This window comes from Herpailurus yagouaroundi, unplaced genomic scaffold (genome assembly GCF_014898765.1).
Source record: "Herpailurus yagouaroundi ecotype Mexico unplaced genomic scaffold, PumYag 100, whole genome shotgun sequence".
Classification (NCBI taxonomy): Eukaryota; Metazoa; Chordata; class Mammalia; order Carnivora; family Felidae; genus Herpailurus; species Herpailurus yagouaroundi.
This window is the reverse complement of record NW_024412391.1, coordinates 9,923,747-9,950,908: the sequence shown is the minus strand read 5'-3', so window position 1 is coordinate 9,950,908 and position 27,162 is coordinate 9,923,747. Positions and strand designations below refer to the sequence as shown.

Here is a 27,162-nt window from a genome sequence, read left to right as displayed (position 1 = left end):
GGGAGAGAGAGAGAGAGAGAGAGAGAGAGAGAGAGAGAGAATCCCAAGCAGGCTCCATGCTCAGTGTGGAGCCAGATGGGGGCTCTATCCCAGGATCCTGGAATCATGACCTGAGCTGAAATCCAGAGTCTGATACTCAACTTACTGAGCGACCCAGGTGCCCCTAAGGAGATCATTTCTTAATAGTGCATTGAGCAAAGAAAAAAATGAAAGTTTTTTATTAAGCAGCATCAAAAGAGCTTGAAAACCTAGTAGGATGCCTCATTTTAGGTCATTACCAGCCAGAGCAAATAACATGTCATCATTTGGGCAGTGCTTCTTGCCTATAATTACAGTTCCTTTATTAGATATCAAGATTGCTCTTCCTTAAAATATTCCCAAGTTTGTACACCTACTATGCTGTATTTGAGAGTCATTCTAGTTTAGCAGAAATAGTATGGTATTTGCATCTGTAATAACTTGGATGTTCTCATTAGGTGAGTGTAAGCATTTAAAATCCTGCAGAAATCCAGCATATTAAATAGAAGGGCAACAGCTCCTTTCCTGGGGGATAATGAGAATTAAATGAATCAGTAATAGTTATGGATCTAACACAGTATGTGGCACAAAATAGCCTTCATAAAGGTTAGTCCCTTTCTTTGTTGCTCCTTGTTAAACTATTCATTAAATTGCACTTGAGGGTGTGAGGGCTAAAGTATAGCTTATAATTATCACATTGTTATGCCAGTTGTTACAGAGGCCAATGTAGGTCTTTTGTTCCACATTTCATCCAAACCTGTAATTTAAAAGTTCTGCTTTATCATGTGCTTGCTATAAATTTAGGAATCACATTCTATCCTTAATTGTCACAACTGATCCTTCACTTTCACCAAAGGACACATTTTGCTTCCCATAAAATTCAGAAACAGATTGAGATACAAAATACTAACTAAACACTGGATTGTTCTCTCTCTTCCCATGCTGGGCCTTGCTAGCACGTCAGCTGGGGATTATCTTTTTTTTTTTTTTAATTTTTTTTTTCAACATTTATTTATTTTTTGGGACAGAGAGAGACAGAGCATGAATGGGGGAGGGGCAGAGAGAGAGGGAGACACAGAATCGGAAACAGGCTCCAGGCTCTGAGCCATCAGCCCATAGCCCGACGCGGGGCTCGAACTCCCGGACCGCGAGATCGTGACCTGGCTGAAGTCGGACGCTTAACCGACTGCGTCACCCAGGCGCCCCTGGCTAGGGATTATCTTGAGCAATCTTTTATGTTTAATAGGTGACACCAGAGTCATTTTAATGACCAATTTATAAAAAATTTCCACTGACTTGCTAGAAAATTAATTTTTCAGTTTTAAATTCCTAGAGCGATAGTACCGGTTAATGTTAATTACTCTTTTCCACTTCTGGCTAATGTCGCTTCTATTATGCATACAATACCAGGTAATTAACACCCTCCACAAATAAAACAAAAGGCATTGAGGTGTGGTTTGTCTTCGACTAGACTTCTCTGAAAGGTTTGAGTGACCACACAGTCTTGTTTTTGCTCATTGTCAGTCTGTTCATGGGGACACCTATGTATCTACATTTATCCTTTTGAGGAAGGGGAATGGAGGCTGGCGAGTTTTGCACTGAACACCTGTAGGAGGCGCCATAGATAGCACAGCCTATCACAAGACCGTGCTCTGGTGCTGGGTAGCGATGATGTGCATAACCGTACACGGCGACCCTTTCAGAGTTTACATTCAGGTGTGATACAATTATTTCTTTTAAAAGTAGTCTTTCTAAAATACATTCCTTGGCGAAAACGGTAAGGGTCTGAAAAGGGCTGCATTGTTTTAAATCAGTCGTGGCGGGCGGAGAAAGAAAGGCGGAGAAAGACAGAAAAGGTCTAACACATCTAAGTCCCTTCTGTTCACTCAGCGGTTACCTCTGGGATGAGCTACTTTCGGGCTTAGGTAATTTATTCAATAGAACTGAGTGGTTTGACAAACGCTCATTCACCAGGAAAGGGGTAATTTCTCTCTCACTGACAGGATTAAACCTACCATTCATTGACACAACTGCCATTCACTAAGGAGTCCCAAACAGGCTCCCAGTCGTGAGACCCAACATGACAAATGCAAAAGCTGCAACGTTTGTTTCTTTTTCGGTAGCCTATTCTGCCAGTTTGTTCTTCCGGCCCTTCCCCCCACTCTCCCCATACACCTGCCTTTCCTCGTAGCTTTCACTCCTGCTATAGCATGGAAAGAGCAAGCCACTAAATTAAACCCCAGGACTACAAAGATAAACACAAAACTGCCCTAAAGTTCATCAAAATCTAAGAGGAAAGAAAGACACAACGTGTGCGAACAGTGAACACAGAGTCCTCTATTACGTCACATTAATGTCATACAATTAGTGAGCGGGAAAGGAGGTAGAGGGTTCATGGGCTACAACTTTTAGGCTTGGGCCCTTGTAAGCCTCAGATACTGGTTACTCAGGGGTTTTGGTTTGTTTCTTTTGTTTTATTCTTGAAAAAAGCTGCAACTTTCTGCAAGAGTATCATACATCTCTCTAAATGAAAAAAAATCGCTTGAACGTCAATTGCAACCCACTGTGGGAGGTCCTCAGACACACGGTTGTAGGCATACCTCCTCAATGACTACAGAGCCTGCTAAGATATTGGGAGACTGGGTATCTCCAATGGAGTGATGAGTCTGTTCTTTCTGGCTCCAGGCATTGGGGAGCAGGCTGGGACAGGAGAAAACAACTTCCCAGAAAATAGGCAGACTGTTCTAGAGGGAAATAAACAGGTTTCATCTACTCACCTACTAGGTGCCAGGTACAGTCTTAGGTGAGAAGAGAGAGAGAAATGGACAAAACAGAGATCTTGCCCTCCAGAGGAAGTTCTATGTGTTACTCATAAAAGAAAATATGATAATGACTTAGTGGTATGGAGGGCCCATTCTGAATGAATCAGCTCAAATAGAAGCACCAAAACTGTCCTGTAGCCCTCAACAGTCTGGTAGCTTACTAAGTAAGCATGCCTTGGTTTACGTCACAGAGGTAGTATCTAGATCACGGCAAAAGCTGCCCAGAAAGTCCTGAGGACAATAAAAGCTAGCGGAAAAGAGAGATTCAGACATCGTTATTTCAAACTGGCTTCCAACAATCCCAAAAGAATACCTGGTTTATTTAAATATATTAGGCTCCTCCTCTGTGCACATGTGTACGCTCAGGAGACTCAGAAGGAGACAGATGCAAAAGAAATCAGTCCACTGAAGACGGCGAATGCTACGGGAGAGATGCCTACTGAGAAGTAGGAGCGGCCAGAGCAGATACTCTTAAGACCAAATTTGGGGATTAGATGAAGGCATCTATATATGATATCTGAACCGTTTCTTGGAAGACGAGTTAACCATTTCTCTGTATGTGGGGAAGAGAACAGTGAAGGCACATGACATACAAAACACAAGACATGCCATGGGGACACTCCATTCTGTTCAGTCTCTGCACCATAAGGCAGGAGTGCTGGGAGATGAAACTGCCCAAGTGAGCTTGTAGATTAAGTTGCTAAGGGGCTTGGGCTTTATTTTACAGGCAAGAAAAGTCACAGAAATGTTTTAGTTCGGGGAACCACTCACACCTTAACTAAGAACGTAGACATCCAGGGGGGCCCTACCCATAGTAAAGGAGGTGGGGCCTTGGGGAAGCATAGCCCTCATGAATGGGATTAGCCCCCTGATAAAAGAGACCCCAAAGAGGTCCCTCACTGCTTCTGCCACATGAAGATACAGCAAGAGGACACAGCGAGAGGATGGCCCTCCCAACCAGGAAGTGGAACTCACCAGCCACAGTATCTGCTGATGCCTTAATCATAGACTTCCCAGCCCCGAGAAACGTTTAAGAACAGAATTCCTGTTATTTAAGCCACCTAGTCTATGGGATTCAGTTATAGCAGCCTGGGTAGACCAAGACAGCTACCCCCACACTCCCACCAGTACTGTAACTCAGAAAAGGGACTTCCCACAGATTTACTGTTTAGTTGTTTTAATTCCATCTGTTGAGGCTGGCTTGACCGAGAAGAACATCTACTGCCTACCCTTCTGCCCACCTCTCAGCCTATTCTAAGCATTAGGAGCCTAAATTTTATCTAAACATCATGGTTCTTGATTTATCCCCAGGTTGAACATCACAGAAAATAATTAAGGTTGTTTGGCCAAGTATTTAGAAAGTTTGGGGACTCAAACATTTGAGGTTATTGACTTTTTGTCTCCTTCTCCCACCATGGTTGACTTGAGCCTGACCTGAGGGTGGGGATGACCCTGGACTGAGGCGGCCTATCCCGAGATGATGGTGTGTGCTCAGCATGAGCCTGTCCACCAACTGGATACCCCTTTCCTCTTGTCACCTACTGATAAGGTCCCTGGGAATCCAAATCAGGTATTCAACTCATGCCACCCCTCAACCTGGGATTTCACGCTCAACAGTGTGAGAAGCCAGGGTCCGGATGCCCTTGACCGTCACAGGATTGACTAGGTGGAATCACTCTAGTGGTCAGAATACCTGTTTAACCCTGAACTTGTAACCTAAGTCAATGGAAATGAAGTCCTGAGATGGAGCCTGCAGGAGACACTGTGTGAAATGACATCAGGAGAGGTCAGAAATGTCTGTAAGACTCAGAAAAAAGATGTTAATGAGTCAGGGACACCCAAGACAAACACTAACTTCTAAAGTTACAGCAGAGGTGAGTATAAGAGAGGGCCTATGGCTTGAGTCCTCAAGTTTCCACACAGAGGAGGGGACTTGCCGGGGTAAACTTTATCTCCCAGGTATTACGTCTGCTCCACAGGAGACACTCAAACATAATGCCGGGGTCCCTGATTCCAGTTCCTGTTTCCCGGAGCGATTCAGATCCGACCCACAATAGTGCTGCCGATCTCAAAAACTTTCAAAACACCCAGAATCATCTCTACCCTTAAGTGTTGGGAAAACAATTATTATAAAATATCTGTTTAAAACAAATTATTGTTTCAAAAGGGCATGGAAGCAGTATCAAATGTGTTCACCTCAATATATTCCTGCAAAGTGTTGGGCGAATTTCTGTAGACACAAAAAATACGGAAATTGTAAAAGCTGTAGGTATCTTTCTTGCCAGAAGATGGCGATACAGTCTAGTTATTTACTTAAGAGAAACTAAATTTTGCTGCCCAAGCAAATTTAAAGGTTTGAAGCCTAAGCTTCCGAGATGGAGTGCTTTATATCTACAAAATGATAAGCAAAATAAATCAGTTATTAAAAGGCAAAAAACAGGGGCGCCTGGGTGGCTCAGTCGGTTGAGCCGCCGACTTCGGCTCAGGTCATGATCTCGCGGTCCGGGAGTTCAGGTCCCGCGTCAGGCTCTGTGCTGTCAGCTCGGAGCCTGGAGCCTGTTTCAGATTCTGTGTCTCCCTCTCTCTGACCCTCCCCCATTCATGCTCCGTCTCGCTCTGTCTCAAAAATAAATAAACGTTAAAAAAATTTAAAAAAATAAAAAATAAAAAAAATAAAAGGCAAAAAACAAAACAAAACAAAACAGGATTTAACAATAACAATGAACTATTTCTCCATTGATTGCAGTAACCCTGGCTAATCAGAGTGTGGTCTCTGAGTAGCAGTAACACCCACGTGAGAGCCTCTTAGAAAAGCAGAATCTTAGGGCCACCTGCCTGGGGTCCACATGCCCTGTTTTCACTGCCACCCTTAGTTCTCTTTTGACCCTTTAGTCTCAACTAAGGTGGTGGGTGGGGGAGGGCAAAATGATGGAGGAACAAGATTCAAGGGAGCCGAGAAGTGAGAAACTGCTTCACTATTCACCTGCTGACTCCCCACTACCTGGCTGGATCTACCCTCATCTGCGATGTGAAGGCACAGGACAGCCACAGCATAGGAAGAGGCTAGCCCTAACGGGGGAGGTGGGTCATCTCCCACCGTGGCCCTTCCCTACTCACTACAACTGAGGATTCAGCTGTGCCTTCCTAAGACTGAAGACGGAGATCAGTTTGAATGATTCCCATTGCCCACAGGGATTTGGATTTCTTTAACGCTTTCTCAACATGTCACACTGCACTTAGAAACAATGCTCTTTACAGTGATTAGGCTTAGTATGCAATTCTACTTTATGGAGAAAGTATGTAGAAATGTCAACTTATTCAACATTCATTCTGATTTGGTTAGCCATACTTCTGAGAATCCTAGATTGTCTAGAAGTAACCTCATAAGCCAAAAAGCACAAAATGAGAGCAAATCACTTCAGTCTTTTGTCTCTAATTAAACTGGGCATTTTTTATTTGAATATGTCGCTGCCCGTTGTAGCTCCTGAAACACGTCATAACTTTTTTTCCAAAATAATTCTTCCCCTTCCTGAATACTCATCAGTAACAAAGCCAATGTCCTGATAATCTTCTGTAGAACGCTGGTTGCTTGTTATACAATTATTTGTTCACTTCTATATGCCACATACTAGAAACCAGAGGTTGGAAGGTACAGCCCTGGGCAGTAGAGAGCCTGTATCTTAACAGAACACTTATGTTTCAATATCCCTAGTAGTAAGAACATCATTCTGGACTGTTGGGTCAACCCTAATTATATGATTCCCCTCCTTATGTGGGGTAAGCAAATAGTTTCAAATCTTTACTTTTTAAGTGTGAAACCTCAAGGGTTCTCACCTCAAAATGTAAAATGTGCACTTAGTGGACAGAGAAAATATTTTACCATCCAATCTCACATGAAAATAGAAAAAAAATCAAAGCCAGTGAAGAGTCTTGATAAGAAGCCTCAGAGGAGGAAGAGAAGTATATGAAGAGACAAAAGCCTAGATTCCAGAACAAATTCTGTCCTCTAAAGATCTGTGTAACTTCAGGTATGTCATTACACATAAGTGTTCTTAGGCTACTTATTTATCCTCGAATGAGGTTGTTATTAATTATGCTACAAGATTTGGGCAGAGACCAAATGAAACCTTTAGAAGGTGATATTTTTGATAGTATTGGTGGCATTTGTTGTTAATGATCATTGGGAATGATGAGTGATTCACTGTTCTCACTCTCCTCTGAGGAGAGGGACAAAAGTAGTCAGGTCTAACCTACAACGAGAAGCAATAAAGAGAAGTTCATTAAGAGTTTCCTAACTATAAGAGTTAAGAAATTCTGAAACATATTAACTAAGAGATTTGGGGATGACCTTTTTTAAAAATCTGTAAGGGAGATGTGAGCACTTAGGCTTCTGGTGCATCTCTGGTATGGTGGAAGCTTAGGGATAAATCATAGAACCTCTAGGTTTTGCCTAACCCGGAAACATGGATGGCTGTCCCCTACTGCAGCAACAGTCACCATGTCCCTGAGAAACTGGTTGTCTTCCATTGCTTGTCCTAGGTGGTGCTGTTTTAAATTGGTGTTGAGAACTATTTTCTTTTTTTTTTTAATATGAAGTTTATTGTCAAATGGGTTTCCATATAACACCCAATGCTCATCCCAACAGGTGCCCTCCTCAATCCCCCTCACCCACCCTCCTCTCCCTCCCACTCCCCAGCAACCCTCAGTTTACTCTCAGTTTTTAAGAGTCTCTTATGGTTTGGCTCCCTCCCTCTCTAACTTTATTTCCCCCCTTCCCCTCCCTCATGGTCTTCTGTTAAGTTTCTCAGGATCCACATAGGAGTGAAAACATCTGGAATCTGTCCTTCTCTGTATGACTTATTTCACTTAGCATAACACTCTCCAGTTCCATCCATGTTGCTACAAAAGGCCATATTTCATTCTTTCTCATTGCCATGTAGTATTCCATTGTGTATATAAACCACAATTTCTTTATCCATTCATCAGTTGATGGACATTTAAACACTTTGGGATGCAGGAAAAGCAGTCCTGAGAGGAAAATACACTGCAATCCAGGCCTATCTCAAGAAACAAGAAAAATCCCAAATACAAAATCTAATGCACACCTAAAGGAAACAGAAGCAGAAATTATGGAGAACTATTTTCAAGAGAACTATTTTCAAGTTAAACTCATGAAAACGACTCACCTGGTTGCCTCCGCTCTTGGGGTTCACAAACACAAGCAAGGGCTTCATGAGAGGAGAAGAGATAGGTTTTATCACAAAAGGTCGACCTCTGTTTTCCTGCTGAAGGAAGAAAGCAACACTATTGAGACATCCATCCATGACTCAGACAAGTGGCCTGGAAGCAATGGAAGGGAGTAATTACCAGAACCCCCACCGGCCCTAACCCTTGCTCCTCCAAAATAAAAAAGCTACATCTTGTTTTACACGGCTTACTCTAAAAAAGACAGTCCATATAAAGCTTAGAAAAAGGATCTCAAGCTATAATTTTCCCTTGGGAAGTAAGCATGCTTCTGATTTGACTCTGTACACTCTGAGCATTCTAGAAATGTTAGCTCTTCATCTTTATCTTCATCATCTTTGGGATGACACTTCCATGGACAAGTGCAAACGCTCTGATTCTGAAGCAGCAGGAGGTTATAGAGAGGGAGACATCTTAAAGAAACAGAGAGGATTCCAATGTGGTCACAGGGTAGAGAAGGAGGGAAGAAGGGTAGAAAATTTATCAGAAAAATAAGCTTGGGCCAGATCACATCGGACAGGGGTGGCTACAGTAAGGAGGATGCAGTTCACCAGGACGTAGTCCTGAAACACTTACTTCAGTTCCTCTTTTACTGGCTTTTCTTTTAAAGCTTGTTCTCTTCTTCTTCCGATTTGAAGCCTTCAGCGAGTTCTGTAGGGAAGGAAGGAAACACCTGAGCCCAGAGGCAGACGGCCCAGGAGCTTCCCATGCAGAACCATGTAGGAGGTGAGGGCAGCACATGCTGTTCCACGCATGCTTCTCATGCTTTGACACTTCCAAGCCACTGTTCATGGGTAAGCCACAGACAGAAACCAGTCGAGTGCTTCAGAGTGAGCAACTGACTCCCCACCACACGGAGAGGCAGGGAGCTAGAACCCTGGAGGCTCTCATGGACTCACATAACAACACATGTTATACCTGCCAACCCTCCCAGTAAAAATGGAAGAATCCCAAATTCTCTGAGGGGCTCCAGTCTCCCGCCCAACCAGGTCCGTCTCCCGCCCAACCAAGTTCAAGTTCATCTCCTGGTATGGAGATCACCTATGTGGAAATGTAAAAAAGGAGGCCATTTTTCATGTTTTTCTATTTTTTTTTTTTCTGTTTACTTTTTTTGGCAATGACCTTTCTAGTAATAGTCATACAGTGATTCAACCCTAAGGGAACATTATGATTCAACTATCCTATCAGCACTGATGGCTAAGTTTTAAAATGCAGAGATAAGACTCACCGTAAGTTACTTCTATTACTAGAGTGACATCAGTGCTCTCTTTCTCTAAAGACCTATTGGTTTAAAATGTCTTCCCTCCCCTGGTAGCCTTGATTTGTCCTTCTCATAGAAGTGCCTCCAACTTGTTGAAATACAGTGACCCCCAAATTTACTTTCCCTGTTTTTCTCTTTCTTGGAATTATACGGACCACAACTTTCTGGTTACTTCAACTAACTCTTAATATATGATACAGACGCTTCGCGAAGAACCTCTCTTAGGGGACAGTCACAACTCACTGGTTTAATTAGTAGAGAGTCAGTAATTAATTAGATTGCCATCTTCACAAAGGCAAGATGTTACTATCACATCATAGATGTTTAACAAATGTTGAAAGCCTGAAACACAGAATTCTTAACTTAAAAGTTTATATGAGCATACACACATGCATTGCTTGAGCAGTTAAAGATTCTCAAACAGCTTCAAGAAACTTAGAGACCTACTCTTACTTTGCGGGGTATTTCTTTTCTTAGAGCATTCAAAATAAACCTTACTCTAGAGTACACATATTAACACATTTGAATTAGCAAGAATGAAGCTATTTAACTTTTATTTTACTTTCATATGGACCATAAAAAAAACAAAAACAAAAACACGCTGCTCTGTAGCTGGAGCTCGTTGAGGATGAAGGAAATTTTCTTGAAGCACCATTTGTCCCAAAGTTTTCTTCCCCCATCAGATTAAAAGAGTTTTCAGGCTCTGAGTCTCACCAGAGGAGAGAGATCCAGAAGTTCATGGGTGCTTTAGACCAAAGGTCATTTCTCACCACTCACTGTAGACTATACTTCTCCTGCAAAAAGATCTCCAAGTTTCTGAATTCCTCTTTAAATGGGTCTACTATCACATTCCACTTTGGAAAAACTTTCGCATTATTAAAGTCTTTCCCATATTTTAACTACTTTGTTTAAAAAGGGAAGAAAAACCATCTGGAAAAAACCATCTGGTAATTTTAAACACTTAATTGGCCAAATGTCCCAAGAAGAATCCGAGAGACTGTTAGGATGGCAATTAATGATACTGTGTGGTTCTCAACCAATCACACACGTTGGCCTCATCCAGGGTTCTTTTAAAAATGCTGACACATGGATCTCCAAATACTCTTTTGTTTGGGGTGAAGCCCAGGCAAACATACTTTTCAAAAGCTCCCCAGGCAACTCTAGTGCGTAGCCAGAGCGGAGAACCTCTGAAGTCAAAGGGAAAAGTGAGGAGACATACATACTGCACTAAAGCACAATACCAATGGGATGAGGAGCATGAGCTGTGGAATCTGACCTGCTGGATGTTAGTTCTGGGTCTTCCGGTTACGAGATCTAGGACCTTGGCCAAGGAAGTCAAGCTTTTGAAATGACAGTCTCTTAATTTTTAAAATGAAGGTGATAATACCTACCTCATGGGACAGTTGTGAAGTTTAAAGGAAAAAAGGTATGTGAAGCAGTTAGCTTGGTGTCGGCCCATGATAAGCACCTCCATCAATGTGGCCTCATTCACAGCTGTATATCCCCAGCACTGAGCCCAAATGCCTGGCACCTCGAATCATTGTTGAAATGCATCAGTATTGTAATTCCCAGCACTTACTGAGTCTTTCCTGATATTGGAAAGGATCCCCCGGAAGTGAATGCTTGCCTCCTAGCTTCTTGGTTGTTTTAGTTCATTTATTGCCCAGAGCAAGGTAGGGAGCCAAGTGCTTTCAGGAACACACTACAGGCCTTGGTTCCTGGCACGAGTCAGTAACTAAACTCTAAGAGAGAAGTCTAATGGATCAGGCTAAGATTGTCTCCCAAACTTGCCTCATCACAGAAATCACAGTTCTCCAGGTGATTCTGCTGATCAAGCATGTTTGGGAAACAGAGTTAGCAAAACACATCAAAAGAAGACTTGATGTCTGAAAACAGAGCAGGCAAGGAACTCAACTCTAATAGGGAACAGACATACACAATGGCCTTTTTAACACAGATGCAGCAAATACAAATGCTTCTGGGCCTCATGGAGCCAAATGCATGTGAGGTCCTCTTCATCTCACAGAACAAAAAGGGAGCCAAGATGAAGCACAGTGATTGACTTACAGTACCTGGATGCTTCTATGTGAGCTCTGAGTTAAGCTTACAGCCCTATGGATAGTCAAATAGCAAAAGATAAGCAGTATGGAATTTCACAGCACACCTTGAAATTCTTGAGGCTTCCTTCTGTTCATGTGTATATATGTATCTCGGTCCCAACATAGAACTTCTTTTAGAAAGTATCATCATAACAGATGGATGTGAAAGCAGATTTGGGTTGTGTTTCAGCCATGACAAGATAAGTCACCTCGTCTTGCTAATCTAAGACATTGCTCATGCTGCCTGGGTCAGTCTTGTTGTGAGAGTTAAAATAGCAGGCTTTTCAAGAACATAAAAATTATGCCAAGAAGTTATATTTTCGAATTGTTGGTGCTGTTATTCAAGAAACCAGCGATGCATGTACTGCGTTCAAAAACAAAGCATCCCTGGCATCAAGGGCAGCTAACTCAGTGATACAAAGGCTTCATTTAGCAAGTTCAATACCATCCAAACAGTGAAATGCTGTACCCTCATGTGGATTTTTGCATTCTTCAGATTGTAACTGCATCTACCACTCTATGTTATGTGCCCACTCTTTTGTTCAAGTCCTAAGAATAAAGGCTTTTTTTAAAAATAACCAGGTATTGAGGCAGTATTATTTCGCTACAGAAATAATCCTACCAACAAAGTCTCTATCATAGTTAGGACTCCTTCTTGGGCTGTTGAAAAATGCCTGTGGGTAAATCACTCAACTGTGAATAAAACTTAACTACCTGTTATTACTCTTCAGGGATTTTCCCAGGTTATGAGATCACAAAGGACTGGTTGTAACAAGAGATCTAAACAGAAGACATGTCACACTTCATCATCCCAAATGAAGCCTTCTCTCATTGTACACCAGACAAAACTCTGATGGATTACAGGAGAGGCATGGACTTGGGTCTATTAGAGAGCGCTCTTACTCTGCCCTGTTCTAGCTGTAACACTGGGAAAGGAGTTGTCCTGAGGACAGGCAAGCAGAGAAATAAAGAAAACTAATTCCAAAAGATAAGGACAGGGTCTCAGCCATTTCTCAGACATGTTTGGTTAAATTACAGCAAGTGTTGGCTAACCTTTAGAACTGACCAAAGCAAATGGCCTGAGAAATTCTGATAGATACAGTCAGTCATAGCTGTTACATATCCTGGGTCTCAGTCTCCAGCATTTCAGCATTATCCAATAAGGAACAGGGACATGAAGAAACATGAAGAAAGCCCATATAGGCTAGGAAGGAGTTGACTGCAGCATTTTTTGTAAGTAGGCCATTAGAAACAGTACAAATATCCATCGGTGGGGAGTTGGTTAAATAAACTGTAATATATTCACGGTATGAAATACATACAGCAGTTTAAAAACAAGTTAAATCTAGATGTATTAATATAGACTTTTGCTCAAGATCTTTCTTAATGAGGAAAGGCCAGTTTTAAAGTATTATATATGGAATAATGCCATTTATTAGAAACACATACCTCTGGTCTCCTATAACTTGACCCCACCAAAAATTCATGTAACCCAGGTCTTTCTCCATCAGCTCCAAGTGCTTGCACTAGTAGTTCAACATCTTTAATTTGTTTATCTGATCAAAATATTATCCTCTAACACTTCCTGTCGAGAGGAAAAGCCCTGACATCTGTAACATGAACTATAATGTTGACTTCATTAAATGCATGAACAGATTTGTGCTTGGTTCTTAAAGTTTGGTTTTCTTTTAATTCTTTACTGTCATCTAAAATCTATCATCTTTTATTTTCTAGGTCCCTCCAAATAATTTGGTGATGAAACCCAGCAAACCATCCAGACCAGCCCTCACTCCCCTTACCATCAAGGCTCCACACAGCTGGTCACAGAGTGACGATCTACTCAGAAGCAGCCATCTTTTCACAGATCAGGAAAATACATGGTTTAAATCCACCTCTTTGCAGCCTGCTTTTCCTGACCTTTATACACTCAAAGTTGGTTTCTTCCTCTCTACAGTCATTTGTTTAGACATAAACATCACAAATAAAGCTGGCTTTATTTGGGGATCCACCTTAACTGTTGTTCTCAGTATGTTCTATAAACCTGTACTGTCCTTCCTCATCCCTCTTCCCAGTGAGGTCCCTCACGTCCTTCAAAACCAAGCACAAACAACCTACAATGATCCCCAGAACCCAAATTGCTCAAGTCTGCTTCATGTTTCCGCCTCGTTCCTACATCTCAGGTCACACTTCCACTCCCCGTGTGGCCTCTCACAGACCATGGCTAGTTCCACCAACCTGTGGGATCTCTTCTTGCCACCACTCTGTGCAGATCCCTCCTAAAAGATGCACACCGATGACAAAGGCAAACCTTCCCGTTATGTGAGACCACTCTTTTCATTAAGGATTTACACGTGGCTGAATTCCTCTTCCAGAATCCACAAATTCTCTGCCTAATGATTTAGTTCACTCTTCGGTGTCCACTCTTTGTGGACATCAGGTGAATATCTGATTCATCTCTGGGCCTCCCACTGCACACAGTGGCATCTGTGAATGTACTTAAATATCTACTTCGTTCAGTTCAGAGTATCTTCTCGTTTTTAAGCAGTATCTTCCAATATAGAAATATACAGAAAAAAATATACATGAATTCTACAGGTAGGAAAAACATCTTGTCTGCTGTCCTCCATCTAATTTCCAAACTCTTTTTTAAATTGTTTCTCAAAGTCCCCAATGAATTCTTTAAACTGCCTGCTTCCACACCATCGCTAACAGCTTGCCACCCGCATTCCTCAAACTATAGTTTCATGGTCATCAATGATCTAGTCCCAAACACAAAGACTTTTCTCAATCCATGATTTTTTAACGTCTTCAGAATTTCACACTGATGACTGCCCTCTTTTTCTTTCTGTTTTTAATAATGAAGCTCTGTGTTGTCTCCCTGTTTTGTAGGATTCTCTTCCTCCTTTCACTTTCTTGTTGTAGATGCTCACCCGGTCTGCTTCAGTTCTCCAGTTCAGTAAATGAATAGCTCTTGACTCTCTCCCATGGAATAAGAATCATGCTAGTGAACACACAATCCCACTACAGTATATAATACAACAGTTACAGTGGCATTTCAAGGGCCACTCGAGAGCACAGACAACAGGGTACCAGACAACAGGCTGTGGCCCCTACGCTGCCTCTCTCCCCATAAGAATCCTTTTGCCATTTCCTCTCATTGTAATACGGACGGGTCAGGGAACAGTAACTTCTGTCCTGACCCCCGTGTGACTGTTCAAGGTTCACCTCTGTTGATGTAGAACTTTCTTTGATATCCTATACTCAACAAGGAAAATAACAAGAGTTAACATTTACTGAGACTTACAGTGAGCTAAGCGCTGTTCTACGTGCTTTATTTTTTTTTACTTTTTAGCTCATTAGACCTCATGAAAACCCTATGAATTCAGTACTAGTATTATTTACATTTTGAAGATGAAAAGTTGAGGAGTTTTAATTCTTTGAGATTGTGTAAGTTATTAAATAGCAGAGCAAGCATATGAATCTAGGCGATCTGACTCATAAGCTAGAGCTCTTAAGCACTACTGTATTGCCCCCCAAGCTCATCATACACCGGATTTCAAAGAGAATTTAGTTAATTGATTACTTCTTTTTTGAGGTCCATAGGACGAGGGATACCAAAATTTTTAAAGATAGGTGACTTAGCAAGGATTGTTATAGTAAGACTGTGAGGCAGCAAATGAGCTTGGTTTCCAGTCTCAGAATTCCTGGGTTCAAATATTACCTCAAACTAGTTAATAACTTTATGGCCCTGGATAATTTATTTGCCTTCAATTCCTCACTTCTCAGCTACAACATGGGATTAGGATACCTGCCTCACAGGGTTCTATGATGGTGAAACGAGATACTGAAAATAAAGTACTTGAAATCGTTCCTGATACATATAAAAGCATTCATAAGTGTTAGCTATCCTTGTTCTCATTATTACACTGTTCTGAATCATAAAAGGACAATAAAAACATGTGTGATGAAAACAGACTGTGAACCGTATCTACCATCCTCCATTAAAAGTAACCAAGATTCCTTAGAGAAATGGCTGCTTGCAGGTATGAACAGGAAATGCTTAAGATGATCCTGGAACATGGTGTGATTCATGAAACAAAGGAAGGTATCAAAAACATCATGGCTTATGAAAAATGGAGATAAAAGCCATCTGGAAGGGGTTCTAACTGGTAAAAGATAAAACAATATGAATATAAAAAAAATGATGCCAATGGACTGAAACATCATATGTTTTATATACATATATATATATATATATATATAACATGAGGTAAGTTAATAATTCATAAAGATACTCTCCACAAACCACCACCACCACCACCATCGTTAGCCAACTAATAAAGTTGCTAAGGTACCAAGCAATTATTCTGAAAATTTACAAATAAAGGTAAATACTCAAGCATTTGTCATGTATTAGCTTTATTTTTTAGTTCCCTTATTACCAGCAGAAAAATAAAAAAGTACAAATTAGAAAAACCACCTCTTGGTAACCTCTAATAAAATAATAGTAAATTAGGTAATCATCCTTAATGGATCAAACAGATGAAAGGCTCATGGACAACTTTTTAATAGATGGCTTAAAAGGATAGCTCCAGAACTCACTGATGAGTCTTAGAGCTAAGAGTGAACAATCTCATATTCTGTTCCTTTGAAAGCAACACTACAGAAATACACCACCCCGATGTAGTGCAAACTAGTCTCACAGCCTCACGAGTATAATTTTGGATACAGCACCCTTGCTGGTATCATTCTCCTGCCTGCTCTTTCCTCTCTTTTCCATCGATCTAAATCCCACCCATCTTTAAAGAGGTAGGATAAAACCCACCTCCTTCATGAGGCTCTCGCCCTGATCTTTCCTTAAGAGAACTACATAGTTCTTCAGAGCAAGGATCACCACATATTACATCACAATGCCTAATAGCTTTCCCGAAACCATCAAGATTTTCAGTGAAACATATTGGTTGAACTGAAAATTTGATATAAAGTTCTTGGAGACACTACTGAATTTCAGGGGTTGGGGAACCAAAGGGTAGTAAAGAAGTAAAAAGGTTAGATTTTTTAAGTTAACACTGAATTGAACATCGGTACACTTGAATTTCAAACACAGTACTATACTTGCTATCACCTTGGGCACCTCCTTTAACAGCTCTTAGCATTTGGCTCTAAAATGTAAGATGAGAAAGCTAAGGCTCCCATTTTTTAATGTACAGATCCTGCACTTGCCTCTGGAAAAGATTTCCCAAGGGCTTTCACGGATTGTGACATGGAAAGATTATTACTAAGTGTTACTCATCAACAGAAGCTGAACTTAAATAAAAACACACAAAGCAAAAGTGTCCATGATCCACCAGTTTTTAAAATAAAACTGAATCAATGAGAATAAAATGCATGAGGATTCTGAAGACCATATAAAGTAGGACTGCCACAGGTTATAAAGATATTATACTCAGTAGGACATCCTAAAGTAGCTGCATCCCCAGGGGAGGTACCACCTTTCCCCCATCACATTAAAAGTCTGCCAACCCATACCTTGGAGCTAATGGTCTAAGATGTCTAGTACAAAGGTAGAAATTTTGCTGTCAAAGATTACGACCTTGTTGAGAAACCACTAAGGTTTCCCAGAATATTGCAGAGACACTCTAGGACAGAATGTACAACAAGAATTGAATACAGAATGAGATTAGGTATTAAGAGGATAAATTCTACTTTGCCTTAAGAAAAGAGTGTTGCTCTCTGAGCAGGCCTTGTGTATTTAGGAAGGTCATGACCCACAGTCTGCCGGTCAGGTTGGAAGTGGTGGTAATCTCAACCAAACACGGAAGCCTGCACAGTTTGCCCTCACATTCACTCCCTGGGGATGCCCAGGCTGGAAGAGAAGAGAGTTGTGTAAGAAATTAGCTGCACCCACCACTTGTATTTAATGAATTCAGGAGAACACCCAAAGAGAATATCATTAGCACATGAATGGGAAGGAAACATTCCTGCTGTGGAACTTTGATTTCTTTGGGAAAGGGAGGCTGGTTCCATGAGAGAGCCCAACTGCAGTAAAGTGATGGGCTAATGGAATGTACCCGGGAAGCTGAGCATGGGGCTGTGGGGATGAGTGAGCAGAGATTTTTAGGAACCCCCAAAAAAAGTCAGGGCAAGAAAAGCAAGAAGCAGCAGTCCCTTCTTCTCTGCACAGGCCCAGCAGCACCAGGGTCCCAGAAGTTACCTGAGGTTTCTTCACCTTAATGATCCAGGTGGGCGGGACAATGACAGCAGCATGAGCCCCCAGGGAGCAGGGTTCTTCAATGTGATGCAGCATGAAGCAGGTCACCTTATTGTGAAACTGAGGAGAAAAACAGCCAGTAAACAAATCCAGGAATCATACATGGGCACAAGGAGTAAGTACATGTGCACGTGCACGCTCGCCCACAGGCACAGACACCGAGGACACATGCTCCTTATCACTACCCAAACAGCCCTGGAAGTGAGCAGATTTTGAATTCGTTCCACTTTACAAACAGATAAAGAAATCAACCTTGTAGGTCAAGGCCAGCTAAAACTTTATAGGCTTTTAATAGGATATTTACATAACGAGGTCGCGAATGCTTCTATGAATCCTAGCCTTGCATATAATTTTGTTGCACTTGACTTGTGCTGGTCACAGACTAGACGGGAAACAATGTTGAGGAGGAAATGAAGGCAAGCAGAAGAGCAGTTCCTCTCTTTTTGCTAATCACAGATGTAAATCCACCCGGGATAGTCCCTCCAGTTTAGGACACCCAGGAAAGAAGCAAGAGGTCTCTTCTAGAGAGTTCTTAACTCAAGGGGAAACAAAGAGATTGCCTCTGCTGGGGTGTTTGGGGCTGCCGAAAAATACAACGAACCTATTACACTTGGCAAATCTAAAATGCTGCCTGTTTTTGATGGGAAGGAAGTAAATGTAGACTGATGATCGTAGCAATACTTCAGGATTAGTGGTTAAACTCTGTACCAACAGACTAAGTGACCATAGGCCAATCACATATTCAATCCTCTTTTGTGTGTAAAGTGATAGTGATGTGTGGTAATAATATTTTCCTAATAAACAAAATCCACATGCTACAATAATTATGGGCCTTAAAGTTTTAATCAGGGATTTTTTAAAAACCTTAACATCAGTTTCTACCGCATTATACTTAATGGAACCGTAATTTGTCATCATAACTGGAACAATTTTAAGAATGGAAGGGAGCACTAATAATAATTACGTTGCAACAAAAGACATAAATTAGGTTGGTCTCTGGAAAACTGGCAAATATGGCCACCCCAATCCTGTCATAGAGAGAATCTGCCTTCATTTCTGCCTATTGTCAAGGTCTGATGTGGTCCAGTAGAAAATTACTAATTAAGTATAAACACAAAATCAATTATTAATTTCCCCTACCATCAGTTATTTGTGATCTCCAAATTATGATACACTAGAGAAATATTATTTGAATACCTTCTTTAAAAACTGATTTTCTTTCAGCAATTCAGATAAACCCGTAAATGCCCATTTTCATTGCATTTCTAAAATGGCCAGGATCTCCAAGACAGCCTGTTTCAACTCCTAATTTGTACTTGTGTCGTCTCCAATCTAGACAGAGAGCCAAAAGTGCATAACTTTCACAAGGTGGAGTCAGAGCCTAAACCCAAAAGCCCAGCTCTCAAATCCAGTTTGTTTGTTTGTTTGTTTTTTCCTGCTGCCGGAAGTGCCTACAGGGGGCACTTATTTGACATTAGATATCCTAGAAGGAATTACCTGTAGGGCTAAAATGTATCACCAATGTAATTTGTCTTAAATTTTTATATTTCTAGTTCTTGCAAAATCACCTACAATGGGATTCAATTGGACTATGAATTAATGTAAAGACAACACGTGCTCCAGGTGAAGTGGGATTGAGTTCCCAAATTAATGGACTCTGGAGAAACCATCTCACCACAGCCTAGAAGTTCCAGCATCGGAACAGATGCAGCCTACAGGAGCCCACGCTGCCAATACTCTCCCACAGGTGGCGTCTCAACAGATCAGGGAAATCAGCAGCACATATACTGTTAGGGACACCTGAAACCTGAATCAGCTTCTTTGTCTCTAGGTGGAGATAGTGCCTTGATGGAACAGGATAGTTTCATTCAAGAACTAGGATGACCTTATATTTGTGAGCAGATTCTTGAACAAAGATTATTTGTGTAAAAATTAACTGAAAGGAGATGGAAATGCCTAGAAAATGTGGCAGGATAGGGACACAGCAAGCACTGAGCTTTCCAGACTAGTGCAACCCTATCTACTGACAATAGGTTCTCCTGATATGTGGGGGCCCAGGGAAATTATGCTACAGAGACTGGGTCAAACTTTATAAAATTCCCAAAGTTCAAAAGCAGCTGACCTACAAACATGTCACTTTTATGTGTTTCACCTAAATTCATCTGCTCTGGCCCTGTGGGCTAGGTTGGCTTGTTAAATCTCATGTGTGTAGGGGGCCAAAGTCTTCCTGCAAACCCTTAGCTGAAATACTGCAGCCCTGTCTTTTCAGGTTGTCTGTGCAATGAACAGACTCTGCCCCAATTCCACAGTCATTCAACAAAGTAGGTGAACTGAGAGATTAGAGCAGGGGTCTGGAAACTTTTTCTATAAAAGGCCCGGATAGTAAATAGTTGAGCTTTACGGGGCCATACCGTCTCTGTGGCAACTATCAACTTTGCTATTGTAGCCTGAAAGTAGCCATGGACAATACATCAATGGATGGGCATGGCTGTGTTCCAGTAAAATGTTATTTATAAAAACAGGCAGCAGTCAGATTTCGCCTATGGGCCACAGCTGGCCAATCCACAAGTTAGCATTGTCTGGTTAAAAAAAGAACAGGTATGTAGGCAAATAAGAAAATGAACCCTCTGGTTGAAAAGGGGTATTTAAAAAAAATGTCAAAAGGATAGACAAAAGAGGAAAATAGGGAAAACATCACTGGATCCTAACGAACATATATATGTTCAAATGTAAGGAACAGCTATAAAGAGCTATAACAACATCCAAGCCTAAAGAAGGCTACAAGACCACTCCTTACCCCGGTACAGCCCCATAAAAAAGACACCCACATCAAAAACAGAAGAACCAAGATGGCTTGATTCCGGTGTTAGAAGGATTATCCAATGGTGCAACTTCCAACCGTAGAGGAGTTGTCAACAATCTAGTGCAATGGAAGAAATACATGCTAGGGGGTGAGAAGTCCTCGAGTCTAGACCCAGGGTAGGAACAGGGGAGGATTTCCCAGGCTCTGATCCTAGGCTTCAGTGTGTATAAATTAAAGGGTTACTTGAATCTCTAGTTTCTCCCATTTCATAGAGGCATTAGTCCTATGGTTTAATCTAATCCTTCAAGGATCCTATGTGAGAGAAATAATACATAAATTAGGATGACCTTCCGTTCGTTTACAGACAGCAACTCAAGTAATGACATAGGTTCATTTTGATAAAACAAGAGCCCACTTTGTTTCATTTCGTTCCCAAACTTACCGCCTGTTTGCACCAGGAACAGCTGATAGCCACAATCTCTTTACTGTGGAAGGAGAACTTTTGCTGGAAGCCCTGGGGGGTTAGGACAAGAGATAGAGAATTTAAAACCACTTCAATCACGGCACGCATTTGCCCTCCTGAAGTCCAATGAAGTGAGGAAGGCCAGATGTGTCCCCACCACTCAAGGTGACTGGGACTGCCAATGCCACATTCAGCACTTACGTCCCACCCTCTGCCATGTAAGAGTTTCCTACCCCTGAATCATCTGGAGTGTGAGAGGAGGCCCCAATATTTGCTGTGCCACTAAGTACTCAAGCCAGCCACAAAGAGTTGTTTCTTTTCCCCCAAATAAATGTGGTTTGGATAGGGTTTTATTACAAGCAAAAGAAAAGCCACTATTGGGCCACATAGTTCTTTTCAATGATGGGCATCCATCTCAGAGCTGCTGTGCAACCTTAACATCTGAGAATGCACAGAGAGAGAAATTAAGTATCAGAGTTAGGACCTAGAAGCAGGGGTGTGGAAGAGTCCGAGGGTGTAGGAGGATTTTCAAACACTTTCACCATCCCCCTTGGGGCTCCAAACAAGCAGCTTTCAATGTTTATTCTTCACCAGCAAGCAGGAAAGAGATTAATGGAATGGCAAACACAATCCTTTTAAATGAACAATTACTTTTCAATCAAGAATGGAAGAGGCGCTTTTTGGCTGTTGCTATCCTTAAAGAATTATCAGAGAGAAGTAAGTACGCAGTAATGCTCAAAGAATTTCGTTTAGCCTTCCCAAAGCTCTTCCATTTCTATCTTCCTGTGACATCTATACTCGAATAAAGTAACGCAAAGCAATGACAAAAAAAAAAAATTGTAAAAGGGATTTTGTAAAGTGATCAAAAGAAAACACAAAGATGTGATAGGCAGGGAAGCTATTAAGACATTGGCTGAAAAGTCTTGCTTTAATGTGCACAGATAATCTTAAGAAAACAAATCAATTTACACATTACTAAAACAATTCTCAATGGCATTTTGTGCAGTCCCCAGAATTCCTACCAATCTGTGGCATTTTAAATACCATGGGGCGTTTTCTCCATTTTGAGCCTCTCCCTCTTCTTGGGCTCCTAAAACACAGTCACATTCTCCACCTGCTTCTCTGGTCCCCTGCACACGATATAAGACCAGGACCGCTTTCAGTCCTCTGTGCTCTGCGATTCCTCCTTTAATCCCCTTCTTTTGCCCCAAACTCAAATCTCACTTCCAGAAACATGACTTAACATCAGACTCTTCCTGGATTTTGAAAAATCTCTCCTTCAATATCCCTCTCTCAGCAACTTAAGTGATAACAATCATTCCAAGTGCAGAGAAGTGAACACAGCAGGGGGGGTGACCACTCTCCTTACACAGCTGCTTGCAAGCCTGGCCCTTGGCTGGCATCTAGAAACTTGGACTTCCAGAGGGGTTCCCCATTCCCCCAACAGTTAAGAGTGGGTCACTGCACCTAAAATGTTGGTACAAATGATGTGGTTTATGCTAAACACCTGCTTTCCTTTTGAGACTCTGGGATGTGGATATGTGCCACGCAGAAGGTGCTTATGTAACCAGCCCCCAGTAAAAACTCTGTGCACTGTGCCTCTAATGAGACTGGAGGACAACATTTCACGAGTGTGGTCACAACTCATATGGGAGGAATTAAGCACACCCTGTGTGACTCTGTTAGGAGAGGCCTTTCAGAAGCTTGCACCCAGTTTCCTCCAGGTTTTGCCCCATGTGCCTTTTCTTTTGCTGATTTTGCTTTGGATCCTTTCATTGTGATAAATCAGAGCTGTAATACATACTGAGTCCTAGGAGTAATCCTAATGAATCTTCGACACAGGTGGTCTTACGGACCATAACACACTCACCTCTCCCCAAATAATGCCTCTTTCTGCCAATGACACTATCATTTTCCCCCAGGAAATGACACACTGTTTGTAAAACACACGTGGACTGAATTATGAGGACAGGTGTGGTGTTCAGTGCTGTGTGGCCACCAACAACCCACACAGCCCCCAGCACGGAGACTTAGAACGGCCAGACAGAAACAGCTTACAGAGAGGACAGCAAGCCCGGGGGCCAAAGGGTTAGGTATGCAGGTCTTTTCAACTCAGTGGGATAGAATTCCATTCAATAGGAGTCAATGTGATATATGATGGCACCAAATCTGAAGGAATGAATTCACATGGGAGGTGTATGCCAAGTTCCTCATCATCTCTCAAGGCACTCTTGATGGACTGGGCCAAAGAGAGATGAATAAAACTTCTCTTTAGAGCCAGTGAAACAACCTGTGACTGCGGGAGGAAGGAAGCTAGCAGCCAAGAGCAAGGCTACTGATGCTGGTGCAGTGCCTGTGCAGGAGCTCCTGAGGCCAGTCTTGGCCATGCAGCTAGGCCCTTCTATCCTGCACCCCGTATCCAGCAGCCATCAGGCTCCACGGATTGGTCACTCCACATCTGGATGTCTGCTCCATTTTCTCATTTGTTTCTCCTGGGATGGTCTGTTTTCCCCTATATTCTTCACCCTATCCTGGGCATGGCCTCCAGGGAAAATACTGCTTCTTACATATCAGTGGCTGTCTCAAAATACTCAAATAGTGACTTCTTTCCTCAAAATTACAGGACCAACTATTCACACTGGCATCTAGAGCCACCCATAATCTTCCCAATTTTTCGACACCAATCTCCCATGCCTATTATAAATTCCTGTGTTTAGTAGGATGGATTTCGTTATATTTTCAACATGCTTTGTTCATTTCCATGTTTTTGCCCATTTTTTTCTCTGTTTTCTTCAAGCCACCATCTAGAATGCCTACCAATATTTCACATACAGCATCTGAACTTTACTTGCACTACAAAATTCCAAGTCTTCTAAGATCACCTGAATTCACTGTGATGGCTCCTCCTGGATTATAAGCCTTTCCACCTGGCCCTCACCTGGCATTGATGAAGTGCCCTAAGTTGCTGGTTATTTTATATGCACATGAATTATCTCTCCAATAGAATTATGAGCTCTTTGAGAGAAGCGCTTATAATATTTCTTGACAGATCTCTACAATCCAGCATAGTTCTTTGAAAATCATAGGCAGGGTATATTTTCTAATGGAAGAAGAAAGTCACTGCTACCACATCATGATCCAATTATGAATTTTATGCTATCCAGACCTTAAAAACCTAACCCAAACCACCTGAAAATATGCCCCTTACATAATCTTCCTCAACTCCTATAGGCATGGGAAGCATACTGGGATTCTAATTTTCATTTCTTAAATCTGTGACATTGACATGTTGCATGGCTGAAAACCAGTATGGTAGAACTGGTGACATAAGAGCAGTAGCCCCAACTAGAAGTCGGACTGTTCTGTGCCAAATGTATAAGTGGACAGAGTCTTAAACACTATTACCCAGCCACCATTCTATCAATTCATACAACAGATGATGGTATATCAAATAGAAGCTTATGGAGAGTCGGCAAAGCTAAGAATAGTTCTTGGCTCTTCTAATTATTGGCCTGGTGATCTCAGGCAAATCACTTAACACTTCCAGTTTCTCCCTTCACCTGAAAATGAGAATAAAAATACAAACTTCTCCTATACCACAAAATAGTTTTATTTATCAAATAAGGCAATTTACCTGAAAGATCTTTATAACACAGTAAGTATAAATGAAAGAATATTTTTATTGCGAAGATCCATCAACAGGAACCTCTCCCACCACCTTGCTGATGAAGTCCCCCAGTGACTAAAAGGACTAGTAATACTCTATTTGATGGTACAGAGTATGCGTATTAGCCCAGCCCTCTACTGCATATTGGCCTTCCGGCTTCAGAGAGAAACAGACACAATCCACCGTAGTCCCAACAGCCAGGACGATACCAGAAACAAACAACTAGGGCTCTGGGCACTCTACTCATATAGAATTGTAGTGGGTCCCTTGGAAACGAGGTCTGTTCTTTGTTTTGAATGCTAGTCTGACACAGTCACAGCAGCTTCGGCTTCAGGGTTATTGTCTAACATACAGACATAAATAGAACCACATCAGAGCCTTCATGCCCCAAGTTCCCACAGACCACCTGTGATGGGGAGGTTTTGGCCAGGATCTCAGCACAGCAAAAAGAGCCAGATTCCTAATTACCCATTTTAAAATGCTGGCCCAAATCTAATATTATGGTACTGACAGATGCCCCTACTGAATTTCAACTGACTAGGATTTTTAAGGACTATTTTGTTCATCACTATCACAAAGGAAAATGGGGATGGGAGGGCCAGATGCTTTAGATCTAACGGGCTTCGGAATTATAAATGCCATGAACCTCTTTTTGGTTGATTTTTTTAATGGAATTAAACCTTTGGAATACAATTTAAACAACATTTATTCTGAGCAGCTAAAACTTTGCTATCTCTTTTTCTTCTGCAATCTAGGGGATATACCCAATGGCAGTCAGTTCCACAGCCTTGGCTTAAACCAGGGGAAAAAAAGGGCTTTATTTGAAATGAACTGAAATTATTTTACTGTTTATGTATTTAACCGAGGTTTGGGTAACGGAAACTCCCGACCACCATCTGAGTCCCTGTTTGACTTCATTTTATCCAACAGAATTGTTGATACTTCCCTTGCCTCCAAACTTTTAAACAACAAAAACAAACCAAACCTCCCTGTATCGCTCCCATGTCCAAGATTCACAAAGTATTGCAAAAGGCAAACCCAAGGGAATGATAAGAGTAAGTCAATATTTATCTCAAAACAGAACTTGAAGCATGTTTGCTCGAGTACTTTCTAGAATTTTTGAAAAATAGATATACTTTTACACTTTCTAGATTTAACATCTAAAACGTTCGGAAGTTAGATGCAAGTTCATTATTTCTAGAAAAATAAAATAAAATAAAACTGTTGTAAAATTGTAAGTGGTAAACTTATCCAACGAGATATGAATACCATGGCGATTTAATACAATAAAAAAGGGAACATTTCCGATCAGGGCAGTACCTCGCTCAAGATCTCAAACTGGTGGTGTGGGTTCAGTGCAACTGCTTTTAACCAGCTTAGGCTCACAAACAACTGTGACAGTTGAACACCACCAGCTGAAGCTGATAAATAACTAAGACCGTTGAGTGACTCTGGAGTAGACCCACACCAACCTAACTGAAAACATCTTTTTAGCCACTAAAAAAATGGTACTTCTTTGACCTCAGACTGACCCCAGCACGGACCCACAGCAACCTAATCTGACTGATCTAAAAACTTCTTTCTGACTAATAAAAAATGACACTTGTTTTAACCAACTATCTACAGACTCACAGAGTAATACTGCCCTCTCCAGAGTGCAACCTTTTTTTTTTTAAATATAATTTATTGACAAGTTAGCTAACATATAGTGTATACAGTGTGCTCTTGGTTTCGGGGGTAGATTCCTGTGATTCATCACTTACATACAACAACCTTTAATTTTCAATTAACAAAACCACAATAAACCAATCCCTTTCCTAGTGCACAGATGTTGTTGACATTTTCCCTCTCAAGGAACTATTCATTCCAGTCTTGCACTGATGTGTGTACCCTTGCCTGACAATGTGAATCAGCAGATGTTAGGCTACTTCTACAATGTGCCTTTTTCCTTGCTCTTCTCAGTGAGAATTTGGTAGCATTGATATACGCACCCTTATGGTTAGTGCAGCTTTATAATAGCCAAGATATGGAAGTAACCTAGGTGTCCATCGATGGATGAATGGATAGAGAACATGTGTGCACGTGTACTATGGAAAATTACTCAGCCATAAAAAAGAATGAGAAGTTGCCATTGAGATAACATGGATAGACTATAGGGTATTATGCTAAGCAAACTACGTCAAACAGAGAATTTCACTTACGTGAGGAATCTAAAAAACAAAACAAATGAACAAATGAAAAACAGAAACAGACCCGTAAACAGAGAAGTGGTGGTTGCAAAAGGACAGAGGTGTGGGTGGATGTGCAAAATAGGTCAAGGGGAGTGAAGGTACAGGCTTCTAGTTAGGAAATAAGTTAGTCACAGGAATAAAAGGTACAGCATAGGTAATATAGGCAATGGTTTGTAATAGTGTTGTATGGTAACAGATGGTAGCCACACTTGTGATGAGCACAGCAGATAGACTTGTCCAATCACTATGTTATACGTGAAACTAATATAACCCTGTGTCAACT

At 41.4% G+C, this 27,162-nt stretch overlaps 1 protein-coding gene across 9 annotated transcripts in view; it reads right to left on the bottom strand.

Moving 5' to 3' along the window:
• DGKI (diacylglycerol kinase iota) overlaps nt 1-27,162 on the bottom strand; it is a 441,930-nt gene that overhangs the window by 206,493 nt on the left and 208,275 nt on the right. For 7 of the 9 annotated variants that reach the window (XM_040471856.1, XM_040471863.1, XM_040471861.1 and 4 more), the window contains 4 exons: nt 20,961-21,032; nt 17,659-17,775; nt 8,661-8,735; nt 8,027-8,125 (listed from right to left, as the gene is read on the bottom strand). In XM_040471856.1, coding sequence (XP_040327790.1) covers nt 8,027-8,125; nt 8,661-8,735; nt 17,659-17,751 — 267 coding nt within the window. In that variant the 5' untranslated portion in view covers nt 17,752-17,775; nt 20,961-21,032. The remainder of the gene's footprint in view (nt 1-8,026; nt 8,126-8,660; nt 8,736-17,658; nt 17,776-20,960; nt 21,033-27,162) is intronic. The other 2 variants (XM_040471854.1, XM_040471857.1) reach the window with 2 other exon arrangements.